Source organism: Protopterus annectens, chromosome 9.part0 (genome assembly GCF_019279795.1).
Source record: "Protopterus annectens isolate FY-2018-M chromosome 9.part0, PAN1.0, whole genome shotgun sequence".
Taxonomy (NCBI): Eukaryota; Metazoa; Chordata; order Ceratodontiformes; family Protopteridae; genus Protopterus; species Protopterus annectens.
In genome coordinates, this window is record NC_056743.1 from 573,180,692 (window position 1) to 573,199,417 (window position 18,726).

Sequence of the window (18,726 nt, forward strand, 5' to 3'; positions counted from 1 at the left end):
TTTATGCAGTGCCTTTCCCATCTCTGAAATACACTCCCAGTGCAAGTTTTAGTCTTCATTCAAAGGGAACAGGAGGATTCACCCCTGGCTCGACTGGCTTAACCCTCCTCCAAAAAATGAGGTAGTCTAAGGGGGGTGGATACTGTCATGATGTAGAAGGTAACACGATTCCGTTGCCTTGTATTTCCTATGATCTTGCGAATACAGACAAGGCAAATAAAAATTCAGATATCCGGGAGACCTCAACTGTTTTACTAATATCTGCAGATAATTTTTGTGGAAATTCTCAGAATGCATCATTTCTTTTCATATTTTATTGCTTCTTACAAATGGAAGTTCAGCAGTTCGCTCTCTGCTCATGGTATTTGCTTTGTTATAGTACAGATTTAGATTAAAATTCACATTGGAAGAGAGATACACAGCCTGCTGTTGGCTTTCTAAACACATTCCAGTTTCACTTACTCTGATGGCTGCAGATGGTTGGAACCAAGATGTTTGCATCCTCTACTTGTAAGTGATGACCATCTCAGAAACTGATGCCACTTGGGCTAAAACGCTCCTGTGTGTTTCAGGTTTGTTACAGAAATAGGGGTACTGTTAAGATGACTAGAACCATCCAGTTTTCCATGACAGTGGGCATAGCACTATCTTGCATAATTGGCAAATTTTCAAAGTTGCAGCAGCAGCTGACCAAGGGAGAATTTTTATTGTGTGTGCATTCTAATATGAGGGATTGTGGTTAGGTTTGTAATTGGTTTGTGACTAAAGTTCTATCACTCTTAGTGAATTTTTTGACATTTTTAATCTTACTTTTGTACCATGGCATGTGGTGCAAAAATTGCCAAACAAGTCCTTTGCCCATTAGGCAGCATTTTTTTTACTGCTTTTCCTAACCAGAAAAACGTTAAAGCTGAACTTTAGTAGTGTCAGTATAGGAAAATGTCTTGTCCATAGACTTTAATGGGCACGCTATGGCACATGTGAGAAGATGCCCCTATTACAACAAGGTAACAACATGGTAGGAAATCCTACATCTATCTGGGCTGTGGTTTGATAAAAACTGGAGTGTTTAAAAACTGGTCCAAATACAGAAGTACAGATGAGTGGGAAAGTGCATCTTGGCACTTGACTCAAATACCATCATGCATTTTGTGACATTGGAAAAATCACCTTAAGGGTTTGTCTAGTACCACTTTTTCAAGAGTGCGGAGATGCTTTGAAAATGTGGAGCTACTTGTTGATTTTCTCCTGTACTTGAAAATGTAAGCTGCCAGTTGCATAGTGATGAAGTGCTTAAATAGGATCATTTGATAGAAATGTGTATTTGTTGAAGGATAATCTGTATGGTCAGCTGTTGTCCTTTCCCAGAGTCTGCAACCATGGAGTGCATTCTGCTCTTGATAGAGAGGAAATCATTCCATTAAAGAGGTATGGGATCTTCAGAAAGTGCCATTTCAAGAAAGCAAAAATAGTTGCTCTGTTAGAATGTATGGATCCTCTGAAAGGCACCTCAGTGTATTCTCTGCCATGCATGAAGCTTTTACTTTTTATCCAGTGGAAAATTCATATTACTAAATTAAAAATATGCCTTTGCTTGCTTTGTTTAAATAGCTGAAAATGTGTATTCATGATTTTGCTTATCTGTGATTTTTTTAAAGCTGTTCTGCACTGCCGAAGCTTTTTCTTTTAGCCACCTTATTTTTCCCGCTGCATGTTTGGATTTTCAGTATGTCCTGCATTTCAGTGTACTCTTATGGATTTTTGGCTTTTAGTCGAACTAAGATGGGGTACTAACAATGAGACGTGGTCATGTTTTTCCCCATCAACAAATGCATCTTTCTAGTATAGCTGGTCACGACCAACTTACTGCATATCTTGTTTATTCTAAAGGCTAGCAGAATTTCTCTAGGTCCTCCGAACCAAGTATGTGCCTTTCAGTTTTGTAAAGTCTGTCTCATGCTTGATGACTGTGCAGCTGTTTGTGTAGGATGTGCCTGGAGAACAGTGTGTCATTTACTTCATACCATTCTGAAAACACACGTGAGTGTTCAAATATGCTTTGTGGGTATGATATTGTGCATCTCAGTGAGTCGTTGCAGTAAAAGATGAGGTACTGATAGCATCACATGGGGGACTCGATCAACACTACTGCTTAGTGATTTTGTAATGAAATAAATTGAGGTACTTGTGAACCAGGATTATATTTTGTCAGGATATTGACATTTTGGAAACCGAACTGAGTTTGTATTCTACAGTAAATGTACACAGCACTTAAGTGGCTTGATAGAAGACCGGTTTCTGATTACATTGCACAAAAAGTGTTTAGCAATGAAATGTTACCTGCACTGCTAAAGCAGTGTAGCTGGATACAAGATTGCAACTGCAGTATTCACTTTCCAGCAGGATATGAGGGAATGTTTGGTTTCTGTTGCCGAACCTCAGCACAGAAATAAATAGGACATGCTGGAGCGACAGATTCATATCCCAGAGGCTCCCCTCACTCTGGAACAAAATCCCAATCCATGTTAGGCAGAGCCCTCACTGACCCTCTTCAAGAGAAATCTTGACGAGTGGATGGGAGATCGCAAGTTTACCCTTGGGATCTCTTCTGTGTCCCTGCTTGACAGAGGTGTACAGTAAACTAACCTTAAAAGGGCTACCTTCTGTGACCTACTATACAGAGGCACAGTCAACTAATCTAAAAGGGTGGCGAAAGCCAAACACCCTCTGGCTAGGCTTATAAATGCCCTAGGGCAGATAGCCTAGTATCAACCTATGAACTGTTGAGTGTACAGCAAGGGTGTTGCATTCCTTTGGGCAGAGAGTACTGGTTGCATTACGTTTTCATCTCGTAGCAGTAGGAGAGAGAATGGGGCCATGTGTAATGAGTGTCGGTAATACCTGCAATAGAAGACCATATTTGCATACCCGTAATACTTTGTACTTTTGAAGGTTTTTTCTTTGAAGAAGATTACAAAAATATGTTTCATGTGTTTCAGGTCATGCACATCTTTTCATTCACTCACTTTCTCTGGTATTTTATCAGTGTGCGCTAAAACTTTTGATCAGTAATTCATTCAGTTGTGGAATGTTTAGTGGATGGAAGACCATTCTGCAGTTGTATCTTGTTTTCTTCCTCTCTGGTAATGGGTTTGCCTCCCTTTATTACTTATGCCCTGTTTCTTTCCTACAGTGTATGTTGAGACAGCTAAAGGGGTTAACATTTGTAATATTTGGCTGCTTTGCATTTGTCTAATGACTTAGTTTTTGTTCTTCTTTTTGGCTGTTTTAGGTGTCAACTCCTTCCTTGTTTACATGGCATACAAGGATCATTTTCAGCTCACTGACTCCCAGGTATGAAAACATTCACTTTGTACATGTTATCTTTTTAGTAACTCGTTTAGTAGAATTCAGAAGTCACAACATCTTTGGGAGTTCCAAGCCACGGTTAGTGTATTGACCACTTTTCTGAAGCAAGCTTAAGTAACAAACCTTTAATGTTGTATGGATTAATATTGCTTTATACAGTTCTTGGTACAAAAAGTGGGCTGTTTTTGCCTTTATTTTAAGGACAGCTTCCTGGAAGTTTTTTCTTGCAGCTAAAACTCTGCCATAACAACACGGAAGACTGAACCCACAATTCTCTTTCGAAATGAATACATAAGCTGCTGTAGTTACGTTTTCAGTAGTCTGCTGCTTCCTAAAAAACAGACTAATTGAAGGTGGAACACCTTACATTGAAAAATAACGTGATTGAGTAGTGAATCCACACTGTAAGCAGCCTCTTCTAAAAAGTATATATTTTTTTGCTTACCCCGAATATTTTGCAGGTGTATGTAAATTGTTACCCACTACCTATTGCCTATCATGACATCATTTTGTGAGACAAGTTTTATATAAGAAAACTGAATAAACATCAAACAATGCACTATAACAAGATTTTTTTAACACCTTTATTGAATTATCACTTGTGACGTAGGCACATTTACATTTATATAGAAGTAATCGATCTGTGTTAAATTAAAACTAACCGACATTAAGCTTCACATATATTGCTGTATATCATGTAACTTAAGCAACATTACATAAATTAATCCATTTCTGGCGCCATTTCTTTTATTAAACAGGAAACATCTTTATTAAAGCACCACTTAAAGCATAAGCAATTATGCATTCATATAAATGAAAACAAACCACACCAATGCAATCCTAGTTGCAAGCATTTTACATTGCAAACCATTCTGACATGCACCCAGCTGCAACCATTATACATCACTTATCTACCCAACACTGCAGTGGTGGTGCTGCAGTAGTGTTGTCGCCTCACAGTTAGACGTTGCCCGTTCTATTCTCAGAGCGTCTTCTGTGTGACGACATGCGTGAATGGGCGTTCCTTCGTTGAAGGTTGTGCATTGGGCCCGGCAAGCCAGCACGTAAAACTCTACTGCCAATCATTAGCGGACCGGAGTTCTGCTGTGGTGACCCCTAACCGGGAAAAGCCGAAAGACACAACAACATAGCTCATTTAAGTCCTGCCTTTTTTAAACCTTATTCCTCCCCTGTATGGTGTTGGTGGCTCTGGAATTGCCCGCCCCTCCTGTAAGTCTGTTTTTGAACACGTCTCCTGGCTCCATCTCATTTGCTCACTTAACAGAGTACAGTGAGATCATATTCTGAGTCTAGTGTTCACTCTACTTAATACAGAGAGAAGATTTGAGAAGGCCAACCCACTTAGGTTCTTCCTTCCTCTCTCCTTGCACTTGATTAACAAAAAAAAAAAAAAATTGCACTTTATTCATCTGCTTTTAGTATATTTGTGTTTCTTCCTACTTTCTTACTAGGGGCATTGACTACAACTCTGATCTGTGATATAGAACTATCATTTTCTGTGCATCTAACGTGTTTTTTTGATTGCATCTGCTTTTTTTTCTGAAAAAAAATAAATAAATACTTTCTCGCTTTTCTAAGCTAGTATAGTCCAGTTTTCATGTTAGTGCTGAATTCAGGGCTGTGTTACAAGTCTGTTATGTTTGCCCATACCTTACTTTGATAGAAGGAAGTTTCTCTGTTCACCTGTGAGAGAGGGGAGCTTTGAGCAGCCTATTTGTCCCTGGAGGAGTGGTATCAGCCCAGAAATTAGTAGTTTATTGGCCATTTTGGGCTAATGTCTGTCTCTCATTTCCCTGCTATAAAAACTGCATTTGCCCGGTTTTGCGTGCCGGGTAGCGCTAGTTAGCGAGGGTATAACTATTCCCGGCTCCACATAGTCTCCTCTTCGATTTTTCCTGTGGAACTAGACCAGCTTTCAATTTAAGCACTCAGACCATTCATTTCATAGCAAGCACTTATAAACCCTAGTACTAGACCCCCCTATACTGTACAGAAGGATAAGGCTCTCTATTTGATCTTACCCAGCCAATCAGTAAAACAGTTCACTGTACCTATCCAGGCATGTCCAAAGGGCAGATGTTCATCGTGTTACACTGCTGCAGTCATTACACTTGGGTTATCCTGCCGTCAGGCGGTCTCGCAGTCGGCCAGAGTTCCAAAGTCTTGGTCCGGTGTCTGTTGCTGTCGCTTCTTCCCTGACGTCAGTGCGCCAGGGGTATACAAGATGCATCCGACGCCATTTTCTTCCGTCTTTCTTGCCGCACGGTGCCCGAAGCAGAAGCAGTTCGCAAGTGCCGGTCGGCCGACTCCTGAGATTTTCGAAGTTGAATTTCAGATCCGAAGTCTTCAATAAAGCTGGGCACGTTGGGGAAACATTTTTCTTGCCTCAGACCGATGTCAGAAAAAGTTAATTGGATTTCTTGTGGGAAGCAAATACCTCATAAGGACTTCCATTCTTACTGTATTCCATGCCTAGGCCCTGATCACAACATCACTAGTTGTTGGTTTTGTGCTAGATTTAACAAATGCACTATAAAAAGATGTTTTGATTTTGCTTTGCACTACTTTGGCCGAAGGTTCAATTATACTATGCCGTTGGATCAACCGACGACCGCAATACTGAAAAAACGCAAAGACAAGGATAAAGACAGGCATCAGAGGTCCAAAACCGGCGAAGAAACCTCTTCTAGGCCAGTCGCCGGTTCTCAGTGAGGCACTTTCGCAGCCCCTGACACCCGCTACCTCAGAGCCACAGGCCGCCTCCGACTCCCATGTAGAGACAATTAGGCCTCTGGAAACTCAAGGTATTGGGCCTACGGAAACTAATCCCTCAGATGGGTCCGGAGCAGCTGAGCAGGCATTGGCTTCTGAGGGTGTTTTCAGACCTTCACAACTTGCCATTAAAACAGCCAAGCCAAAAGTACCATTAAAGACAAAGAAACAAGTACAGCATTCTCCTTGAACAGTCCTCCATGCCTAAGAAACGGATACTTAAAATGGCCGAAGACCTTATTACTCTAATCAGGGGCTCCCATTCCCCTCCTGAGAAAAGGCCTAGGCAGGATACAGACTATGACTCCTTTGATCAGGTTTGCATTTCCTCTGATTCCTCTTCGGACCAGGGATGCTCTTTACCCCCCTATGAGGACTCTGATGCTGAGGAATCTATCCCTTCAGCCCCTCCTCCTGAGGATTATTCTTTTGGGGAACTTTACATATCATGAGGAAGCATTTCCACTGGGAAAGTCAGGATTACTCAGAATCCAAGAAAAGGCTCAGGGATTTCCTTTTCTTACCTCAGCACAGTCTCCTGGCTATTCCGCCTGTGCTTGATATTGTGGATGATGTGTTCTCTGAATCCAGCTTATCTCCTGATTCTTTGCCCCCTGCACCAGCCAAGCCAGATGAGTATTAGTCCCCGACTCTCAAGTTTCTTTATAAAAACCCTTCTGCTGATCCAGAAACTATTTCCCATGGTCCAAAAGGGGTTAAGGCTTCCATTGCAAAAAATCCAGTACCCTCTGACAGAGATTCCAGAGCTTTGGATTGATGGGGGAAGAAAGTATACACTTCTGCAACTTTAGCAGTAAGAGCTTTAAATTGCCAGTTTCACATGCTTAAGTATCAACAATATTTAATGGCTCAGTTAAAACAGAAAATGCTTGCAAACTCAGAAGCTCCTGATTGTAAAGAAATGCAGGATTTACTGCATGCAGTTGAACAGGTGGGAAAACATACTCTGCAATGTGGTTTTGATTCTTTAGAGGCCTCTTGTAGAGCCGCAGTTACAGGTTCTGTGATTCGAAGTCATGCTTGGTTAAAAGAACAGAGTTTAACTGATCATGTTGAGGCAAAGTTATTGGATGCTCCTTTACAGCATGATACATTGTTTGGTGTTGAGGCAGAAGAGGTGTTAAAGAAAATGGAGGATAAAGCTAAATCTGTGCAAACAGTCACAGATTTTTTACAAGTACAACCACCTCGATTTAGCAGAAATTGGCCAGTAAAGAATTGGTCCTTTCCAGTGTCAGGCCACAGAGAAGCAGATACAGATGCCCAAGAGGCAGATCTCAACCCCAAGGCTCAAACAGACAACAGTGGGGCACCTCAACCCCAAAAGGAGGTGAGGACAAGTCTCAACCTTACAGGAAGCAGTCACAATGACTTTCCCCTTCGTATGCCAAGCACTTCATTTTTGGAAGCCCCCTTAGGGGGAAAACTAGCACTTTTTTTCTCAAAACTGGCAAACAATCACCCAAGACAAATGGGTTCTGAATATTGTATCTTAAGGTTACAAGTTCCACTTTCATACTTTACCAAGGCTAAACGGAATGCCAGACCTGCCACAGAATCAATGGGCAGAGGCACAAAAACAAATTTCAGCCCTCATGGACATGAGAGCTATTCAAAAGGTACCACAACAGGGGCAAGGACAAGGATTTTACTCAAGACTCTTCCTGGTCCCCAGAAAGGGCAAGGCCTGTAGGCCCATACTTTACCTTTCAATTCTAAATACTTACCTGGATATTCCAAAATTCAAAATGTTGACATTACAGCAGCTTCTACTCATGCTGGGCAAGAAGGCTTGGCTTGTTACTCTGGACCTCAGAGGCATACCTGCATGTCCCTATCGGACAAAATTGCAGAAGATACCTCCGATTCAAAGCTGGTACAATGCACTACCAATTCTCTGCACTGCCCTTTGGCTTATCTACTGCGCCCAGGGTGTTCACAAAGTGCCTGGCACCAATAATTGCATTTTGCAGACAAAAAGGAATTCAAATATATCCATACCTGGATGACTGCCTCATTCAAGCAGAGACAAAGGACATTCTTCTACAGCATCTGGCATTTGTAAAAAGGTTGCTAATTTCTCTAGGGTACACGGTAAACGAAAAGAAGTCAAAACTAGTGCCCTCACAACAGATTATATTCCTGGGTGCCAGCTTAAATACAACGGCCCAGATGGCTTACCTCACGCCAGACAAACAAGTTCAACTAACTCAATATTTTCAATTACTGGCAAAAAAGTCCCATCTCCCTGCAAGAAAAATTCTGCAGGCCCTGGGATACATGGCATTCTGCATACTACTAATACCATATGCCAGACAGGAAATTACAATGGTACCTAAAAAGTGCTTGGACTCAACATTCTCACAGTTTAGAAGCAATAATACCATTGATTCCCTGCCTACAACAGGAGTTTCGATGGTGGGCACAGGCATGTCACCTAAACAAGAGTCCGCCTTTTACCCTACCCACAGCCAGGCAGAGACTCTAACAGATGCCTCTGATTACGCCTGGGGAGCACACATGGCAGGGAAATGCATTCAGGGCAAGTGGACCACAGACCAGATGCATTTTCACATCAAAGAGATGTTGGCTGTTCAGAATGCCCTAACAGCTTTCAAGGACCTTCTACATCCAGGACAATTATTACTAAAGGCAGACAACACCACAGTAATGTGGTACATAAGCAAGGGGGCACTCATTCTTATCCCCTATGCAGGCAAGCCATGACCTTGTGGAACACAGCTCTAACGTATCAAGTTCATCTGCAAGCACAATTCCTGCCAGGAAAGAAAAATACTCTGGCATACTCTGGCAGACAATCTAAGTAGAAATATCATGGACCCTCACAAATGGAAATTGAATCCACAAATCTTCAGCATGGTAACGCAAAAATGGGGATGCCCAGACATGGATCTTTTTGCCTCCCCACTGAATTGCCAACTACTAAAATTCTGCACAAGGACTTATCACAAACAAGCATGGAAAGTGGATGCTCTTTTGTTCAGCTGGAAAAACCTAAAAGTTTATGCCTTCCAGCCACTGCCTCTCCTTTCAAAGGTACTCCTAAAAGCCAGACGAGAAAAACCACAGATGATCCTGATTGCTCCAGACTGGCCACACCAGCACTGGTACCCTATCTTAAGGAACTTAGATCAAGGCCCACCATGGATTTTGCCTCAAATTCCACACCTTCTGACTCAACAAAACAATCAGATCCTGCACGGTCAGCTCAAAACCCTAAACCTGGCTGCATGGCAGATTCATTTGTCAAACAGACAACACCTCTCGCTAAAGCTGTTTTGGATGTCATTTTGGAGGCCAGGAGGACTAGCACCAGGAAAGCTTACTCAGAAAAATGGAAGAGATTCTGCGCCTGGAACCAGGCTCAAAGCCTCGACCCTCTTGTTCCAAACATTCCTCAGATTTTACAATACTTAACTGAGATGCTGGACAGAGGCCTATCCTCATCAATTAAGATCCACGCCTCTGACATTTCAGCACATTACAACACGGATCCTCCTTTATTCTCTCATCCCTTGCTAAAGCAGTGCCTCAAAGGGGCTAAAAACATAAGACCGCCCCGGAGAGCACAAACACCAACTTGGGACCTCAATTCAGTTTTGGAAAAACTGACCTGCCACCTTTTTGAGCCAGCCAATACAGCCGATCTAAAATTTTTATCATGGAAAACAGCTCTACTCCTGGCATTAACTTCAGCATGAAGAGTCTCAGAACTACAGGCATTAATGGCAGTGGAACCTTTTATAATTTTTCATCAGGACAGGGTTTCTTCAAGGACAAACCCTACCTTTATGCCAAAGGTAGTATCTAGTTTGGCTCTTAACCAAACCATCCATTTGCCAACTTTTTATCCAAACCCCCAGAATAAAGGGGAGAAACTTCTGCATTCTTTGCACATACACCGGCATCTATCCTTCTACAAAACAAAAGCTTTCAGGAAAACTGAGCAACTGTTTGTAGCATATGCTGCAGGATCACAGGGCAAGGCTATCTCAAAGCAGACTATATCCAAATGGATAGGACACTGTATTCGTTACTGCTACACACAGCATGGAAAATCAGTCCCAAATAACATTAGGCCACATTCCACCAGGGCAACAGCCACTTCAACAGCCTTTCTCAGAGGAGTACCTACCAAGGAAATTTTGGAGGCTGCAACTTAAGAGTTCAGTGCACACCTTTACCAAGCATTACCACCTGCCTCTTTACTCTAAATCCAGAGCAGGATTTGCCACTGTGGTTCTGCAGGGCCTCAGCCAATCCTAACTCTTTATAGACCAGCCACCCAACCTTAGGTTTGGGATTCTACCCAAGTGTAATGACTGCAGCAGTGTAACACGATGAATATAGTACAGTTTTGTACCTGCCATAAATGTAGATGTTCAAGTGTTCACACTGCTGCAGTCCAGGCTACCCTCCCTCTATCCCCTCTGAACTAGCTGGACTTATCTATACCTTTCTATCCTATACAACCTTTGTGGTGTATTTGCTTGTAACTGAAGGTATTGTTTTTATTTTATATGTATATTTTTTTATTAGCAATATGTATTGCCTACCTACTTGGGGGCACCTGACATCTGGGGCAAGAAAAATTGAAGAAAATGACATCAGATGCATCTTGTATACCCTTGGCGCACTGACGTCGGGGAAGAAGCGACAGCAACCGACGCCAGACCAAGACTTTGGAACTCTGCGGGGACCGCCTGACTGCAGGATAACCCAAGTGTAATGACTGCAGTAGTGTGAACACTCGAACCTCTACATTTATGGTAGGTATTAAACTGTACTTTTCAGGTGCACTTTCCAGTACAACTGATGAATCTGGGCATTTTGAGGCAATGTTACCACTGCTTCATGTACACAGACAACCCTCTCCTCCTACCACCAAACACTAATGCATGCGAGAGATGCAATTATACAGCCAAACTGGAGGGCTAAGCTCTCTCAAAAAATCATGAAGAGACCAGCATACAATGGCACCCAATAATACTTTAATAAAAGTATTCTTTAAAGACAAACCTGTTTCTGCTGAATCAATACAAAGCCTTAATTAGTGTAAAGGAGTAACACACAAAGAAGTCCTTGTATATGCAAGGAAATGGACATGTGATCAATTAGAGATGCTCATTAAGACCTGATTTAGAGACCACCTAGCTTAACAGTTCATTTTTTCTCCATAGTATTAAACAAGTCATGCCAACCCAATTTGTTATTACTGGGTCTATTAATTTTGTCAGTAGTAAAACTAAAATATGCATTTCTGTGTAACAGTGTGTTTATAAAGGGCATTGGGGTCTTTGTGGTGTTTTATCTCACTAAGATGTTCTGATATCCTGAATTTCAAAGGTCTAGAGGTTTGACCTATGTAAAAGGCTGAGCAGCTGCAGTTAGCCAAATAAATCACCCAATCAGAGGTGCAGTTGGCAAAAAACTTAATGGCAAAGACTTGGGTGTTCTGACTGCTGAAGCTTCTGGATGCTCTCTGTGTTTCACTGTTACAGTCATTATATTTGGGTAATCTGCTGGCAGGTTGCCCTCAGTCGGCCTAAATTCCAATGTCTTGGGTCCTGCGTCGGTTGCTGTCTTCTCTTTCATGATGTCAGGGGTATAAAACATGCAGCTGACACCATTTTCTTTAGTCTTTCTTGCTGGCCGGTGCCTGAAGCAGAAGCATTTCGCAAGTGCCAGTCAGCCGACGAGTTTGAGTTTCAGAACCGAAGTCTTCACTAAAGCTAAATACCCCGTTGGGAAACTGTTTTTTTCTTGCTTTTTACCAATGTCAGTAAAAGTTAATAATTGTATTACTTGTGGGAAGCAAATACTTCATAAGGATTTCCATTTATACGGTATTCCTTGCCTAGGCCCTGAGCACAGCATGCCTGGCTGTCAGTTTTGTGCTAGATTTAACCAACGCACTATTAAGCGTCTGTATATTTTTGCATCAAAGTATTTTGGAAACAGATTTAACTACCCAGAAATGTCATCTGATAGCAATCCGACTACCGGAGTACATAAAAAAATGCAAAGAGATGGCAGAGAAAGGCCGTCTAGATCCAAAACTGACTAAACTTCTAAGCCAGTCGCCGGCGACCGGCGACTGACTTCTAAGCCAGTCGCCGGTTCTCAGTGAGGCACTTTTGCAGCTCCTGATACCAGCTACCTTCGAGTTGCAGGCCTCTACCGACACCCATGTGGGGTCCGGCATGCCACAAGATACTCAAGGTATTGGACTGCCGGATGTATCTCCCTGGGATGGGTCCGGAGCTGCTGAGCTGGCACCGGCTTCTGAGGGTATATTCAGACCTCAGCATTTGTATATCAAACAGACGACAGTTGCAAAACCAAAGACAAAAGCAACTTCTAAAACTAAAAATCCGATGCATGAGCCACGTGCACAGGCCTCTATGCCTATAAAACGGATGATCAAAATGGCCGAAGACCTTATTACCTTGATCAGGGGTACCCATCCCCCTCCAGGTAAGAGGCCTAGGCAAGACACTGATTATGACTCTTCAGATCAGGTTTCTATTGTTTTTAATTTTTTCTGATTCCTCTTCTGATCAGGAATTATCTACACCTCCCTATGAGGATTCAGATGCTGAGGAGTCTATTCCTTCTGCATCTCCTCCTGAGGGATTATTCATTTGGAGAAACCTTGCATACTTTGAGGGAGCATTTCCAGTGGGAGAGTCAGCACTTCTCAGAATCAAAAAAGAGGCTCAGGGATTTCCTTCTCCCTCAGCACAAGCCTTTAGCCATTCCCCCCTGTTTTAGACATTGTGGATGGTGTTTTCAGAGTCTAGCTTGACCCCTGACCCCTTACCTTCGGCTCCCAGTAAGCCTGACAGATATTACAGGGTCCCTGACTCTCACAAATTTTTATTTAGAAACCCTGCTGCTGATCCTGAAACTGTTACACAGGGTCCAGAGGGAGTTAAGGCCTCAACAGCAAAAAATCCTACCCCCTCTGACAGAGATTCAAGGGCACTAGACAGATGGGGAAAAAAGGTTTATACATCTGCAACCTTGGCAATCAGGACCTTAAACTGTCAATTTCATATGCTTATGTACCAACAACATGTTATGGGATTGCTGAAACAGAAAATGATAATTTCAGAACATGCAGAAAATAAAAAATTGCAGGAATTATTGCATGCAGCTGAACAAGTTGGAAAGCATACTTTGCGATGTTTTGATTCCTTAGAGACCTCCTGCAGGGCCGCCGTTACTGGATCTGTGATTAGGAGGCATGCCTGGTTAAAGGAACAAATTTTGCCTGATCATGTTAAAGCTAAATTGTTAGATGCACCTTTACAGCATGATTCTCTGTTTGGTATTAAGGCAGAAGAGGTTTTAAAGAAAATGGAAGACAAAGCTAAGTCTATGCAAACTGTTAAAGACTTCTTACAAGTGCAGCCACCAAGATTCAGTAGACACTGGCCTACAAAAAATTGGTCCTTTCCTGTGTCAGAGCTGAAAGGGGCAAATCCAGATGCCCTAAGGGTTCCAGGTACCAGGCGCAAGACTCGTACACGTCAAAGCAATGGGGTGCTTCCACCTCCAAATCTGGAGGAGATAAAGCGCAAACCTACAGAAAGCAATCCCAATGACTTCCCTCTGCCTATACGAATTACTTACCTTTTGGCAGCACCCATAGGGGGGAAAATTAGCACTTTTTGCACAAAATTGGCAGTTAACCCAGGACAAGTGGGTACTAAACGTCATATCACAGGGATACAGATGCCAATGGCAAATGGTTGGCCAAATCTGCCAAAAAATGGGCAGAGGCATAGAAACAGATTACGTCCCTTATGGATATGGGGCCATTCAACCAGTACCAGAACAGGAAAAAGGACAAGGTTTTTACTCAAGACTGTTCTTGGTACCCCGAAAGGATAACGCCTGGCGGCCAATACTGGATTTATCGATTTTGAACACATACCTGGACATTCCAAAATTCAAAATGCTGACTTTGCAGCAGCTGGGCAAGAATGCTTGACTGGTGACTTTAGACTTAAGAGGCATACCTGCATGTCCCAATAAGACAATTGTGCAGAAGATACCTTAGAAGAAGAAGATACCTTAGATTCAAGGCTGGCTTAATGCATTACCAATTCTCTGCACTGCCCTTTGGCTTATCTGCTGTGCGCAGGGTCTTTACAAAGTGCCTGGCACCAGTAATTGCAGTTTGCAGACAAAGTATACAAATATATCCTTACTTGGACGACTGTCTCATTCAAGCAGAGAACAAGGAGACACTTCGACACCTGGCATTTGTGAAAAGGCTTCTAACATGCCTAGGGTACACAATAAACGAAAAGAAATCACAACTGGTACCCTCCTCTCAAAAGATAACATTCCTGGGTGCAAGTTTGGATACAACTGCCCAGATGGCTTACCTCACGCCAGACAAGCAAAGGCAACTGACTGCTTACTTCAAACTGATGGCAACAAAAACCCAGTCTTCTGCAAGGCAGATTCTGCAGGCTCTGGGCTTCATGGCATCCTGCATCCTACTAATTCCGTATGCAAGACTGCATATGAGGAAACTTCAATGGTACCCAAAACGTGTATGGAGTTAACATTCACACAGTCTGGAAACAATGATTCCTCTCATTCCCTGCCTACTACAGGAGTTTCTGTGGTGGGCAAAGGCATGTCACCAAAACATGGGACTGCCCTTCACTCTGCCCCCTGCCAGCCAAACCTTAACAAACGCATCAGATTATGCCTGGAGGGCTTACATGGCAGGAAGATGCATTCAAGGTTTATGGACACCAACACAAATGCATCAGCATATCAACCAGAAAGAGATGCTAGCTGTTCAAAATGCCGTAACAGCCTTCAAGGACTTACTTCATCCAGGACAACTACTGATAAAGACGGACAACACCACAGTCATATGGTATGTAAACAAGCAAGGGGGCACACACTCGTACCCCCTTTGCAGGTTAGCCATGGCACTGTGAGACACAGCTTTGACCTACCAAATACATATTCAAGCTCAATTCCTGCCAGGAAAACAAAGCACTCTGGCAGACGACTTAAGCAGAAACCTTATGGATCCTCACGAGTGGAAACTAAATCCACAAGTCTTCAGCATAACAGAGAAATGGGGGAGCCCAGACATGGATCTATTTGCCTCTCCTCAAAATTATCAATTGAAAAGATTCTGCACAAGGACTTAACACAGACAAGCCTGGAAAGTGGACGCCTTATCCTTCAGTTTACGCCTTTCCTCCTCTGCCTCTTCTACCCAAGGTCATCCTAAAAATCAGACCAGAGAAGCCAAAGATGATATTAATTGTCCCGGACTGGCCCCGCCAATACTGGTGCCAAATCCTAAGGAACTTGGCTCAATACCCAGCAAGACCTTGCCTCAAAGACTACAACTACTGTCCCAGCAAAACAATCAGCTCCTGCACAATCAACTACAGACTCTGAACCTGGCAGTATGGCTAATCATGTAGTCATACAAATGACATCTCTCAGTAAAGCTATGATGGATGTCATTTTGGAAGCTAGAAGGCCTAGTACTAGAAAATCTTATGCTGACAAATGGAAGAGATTCTGTACTTGGAATCGAGCAGAAGGAACGGATACAGCAGAACCAAATATTCCTCAGATATTACAATACTTAACTGAGATGCTTGACAAAGGCCTATCTTTCTTATCAATCAAAATCCATGCCTCTACCATTTCAGCGCATTACAGTACAGAGCCACCAATCTTTTCTCATCCTTTACTAAAGCAGTATCTTAGAGGAGCCAAAAATTTAAGGCCTCCTAGAAGATTACCACTACCTGCATGGGACCTCAATTATGTGTTAGAAAAGCTCACCCTGCCTCCATTTGAACCAGCTGCTACAGCTGATGTAAAGTTGTTATCATGGAAAACCGCTCTGCCACTAGCAATTTCTTCAGCAAGAAGAGTGTCAGCTACAGGCCCCCATGGCTGTAGAGCCTTTTTTCATATTTTACCCAGACAAGGTGTCTCTGAGGACAAATCCTACTTGTATGCCTAAGGTGGTTTGCATTGTGGCTCTTAACCAAACAATTAATCTGCCAACTTTTTATCCAAATCCGCAGAACAAGAGTGAGGGAATTTTGCATTCCTTGGACGTACACAGACAGCTAAGATACTACTTGAGCAGGACAAAAGCCCTAAGAAAAACTGAGCAATTACTAGTGTCATATGCTGCAGGATCAGAAGGAAAGGCCATTTCAAAGCAGACAGTTTCAAAGTGGATAAGCCACTGCATCCGTTTCTGCTACTTACACCATGGTAAACCTGTGCTCAAGGGCATTAGGTCTCATTCCACCAGAGCTGTAGCTACTGCAGCAGCCTTTCTCAGAGGAGTACCAACCAAAGACATTGTAGAGGCTGCTACTTGGAGTTCTGTTCACACCTTTACAAAGAATTACCATTTGCCTCTCTAAGTCCAGGGCAGGCTTTGCCGCTGCAGGGCCTTATAGCTGCACCTAATGCTGTTTAGCGCCAGCCTCCCAACCATAGCTTTGGGATTCTACCCAAATGTAATGACTGCAGCAGGGAAACACGAACATAGTACAGTTGTGTACACTTAACATAAATGTAGATGTTAGAGTGCATTCACTGTTGCAGTCCAGGTTACCCTCCCTCCATCCCCCTGTCATTCTGATGTTCATCTTTCCTTCTCTAGCTTCTACAACCTATGTGGTGTGTATGCTTGTAGAGGAAGGTAAAGTTTATATTGATGTATGTATATATGTATGTATGTATGTATGTGTGTATATAATTTTGCTACCTTTTTGGGGGCACCTGACATTGGGGGCAAGAAAAACTAAAGAAAGTGGCGTCGGCTGCATGTTTTATATCCCTGATGACCTGACGTCATGGAAGAGAAGACAGCAATCAACGCAGGAGCCAAGACTTTGGAATTCAGGCTGACTGAGGGCAACCTGCCAGCAGATTACCCAAATGTAATGACTGCAACAGTGAATACACTCTAACATCTACATTTATGGTAAGTGTATACAACTGTACTTTTTTAATAGTCTGGAACAATGAATGCAATGGCCACAAGAAAAGCACCCAATTAAGGGCTCCCCTGATAGTTGTTTGAGTTACTTTGGTATTGGTTGGCTGCCTGTGTTTGAAATGATTGAAAAATGCAGAAAGAGTTTTACCTTTACAGAATGAAGAGGCATCTATCCCCCAGCAGTTCACTCAGTCTGGAATCGCATGTCAAAATATTCCAATTTTGGACAATATTCATTAATGCTTTAGTGTTGCATCCATAGGTGGTGATTAGTCTGGGTGGCCAACACGGGTATCCTACCAATACCAAAGTAACTCAAACAACTTTATCAGGGGAGCCCTTAATTGGGTGCTTTCCTTGTGGCCATTGCATTCATTGTTCCAGACTATTAAAAACCAGAAGCTTCAGCAGTCAGAACACCCCTCAAGTCTGACATTAAGTTTTTTGCCAACTGCATCTCTGATTGGGTGATTTATTTGGCCAACTGCAGCTGCTCAGCCTTTTACATAGTTCAAACCTCCAGACCTTTGAAATTCAAGATATCAGAACATCTTGGATAAAACACCACAAAGAAACCAATGCCCTTTATAAACACACTTTGTTACACAGAAATGCACATTTCAGTTTTACTATTATTGACAAAATTAATAGACCTAGGAATAACAAATTGGGTTGGCATGACTTGTTGAATACTATGGAGAAAATGGATTGTTAAGCTAGGTGGTCTCTTAAACCAGGTCTTAATGAACATCTCTAATTGATCACATGTCCGTTTCCTTGCATATACAAGTATTTATTTGTGTGTTACTCTTTTACACTGATATAGGCTTTGTATTGATTCAGCCAAAACCGGTTTGTCTTTAAAGAATACCTTTATTAAAGTATTATTTGGTGCCATTGTATGCTGGTCTCCATGATCTTTAGAATGCTTTTCATTTAAATTGAGACCCTGCAGCTGCTGTACTCGCAGAGTTTCTGCACTAAGCTCTCTCAACCCAAGACTGGATTAGACAGTCAAGAGGAGAAGGGAAATACTTGCATCACACCACCAGTCTCGCATAAACCCATTAAACCAGCACCAGCAAAAAACACGCAAATACATGAAAACATACTCTGAGGATCTAAATAAAAATCTGTAAAACCAACAGAGACCTCCGAAGCAAACATCCAAGCAACCTCCACCCCCCATCACAAACCATGAAACACATACTTCACAAAACCAGTGCGCCACGCAATCACAGCCCTTAAGGCAAAGTAACATACCCAACACACTAGTAATAAGTGACTCTATAGTCAGGCACACCAAAGTCCCACTCACTAGGCTGAACAAGGAGAAGGTTACTGTTAGCTCCCTGCCAGGCGCCAGGATCCGCCATGTAACACAAGCATTCGGGTCCCTCCAAAACAAGTACAAATACTACTGTCATTGTCCATGTTGGTGTGAATGACCTCTGAGCTGTACCTCCCTGAACTACATGAAAAGAGAGATGGAAGAGCTCTCT

General features: G+C 42.6%; 1 protein-coding gene across 1 annotated transcript in view; it reads left to right on the forward strand.

The window, feature by feature from the left end:
* Positions 1-18,726, forward strand: part of LOC122811333 (dihydropyrimidinase-related protein 2-like) — a gene marked incomplete in the record, with an annotated part of 957,963 nt that overhangs the window by 735,321 nt on the left and 203,916 nt on the right. Inside the window, 1 exon segment of the mRNA XM_044083105.1 lies at positions 3,293-3,354. Coding sequence (XP_043939040.1) covers positions 3,293-3,354 — 62 coding nt within the window.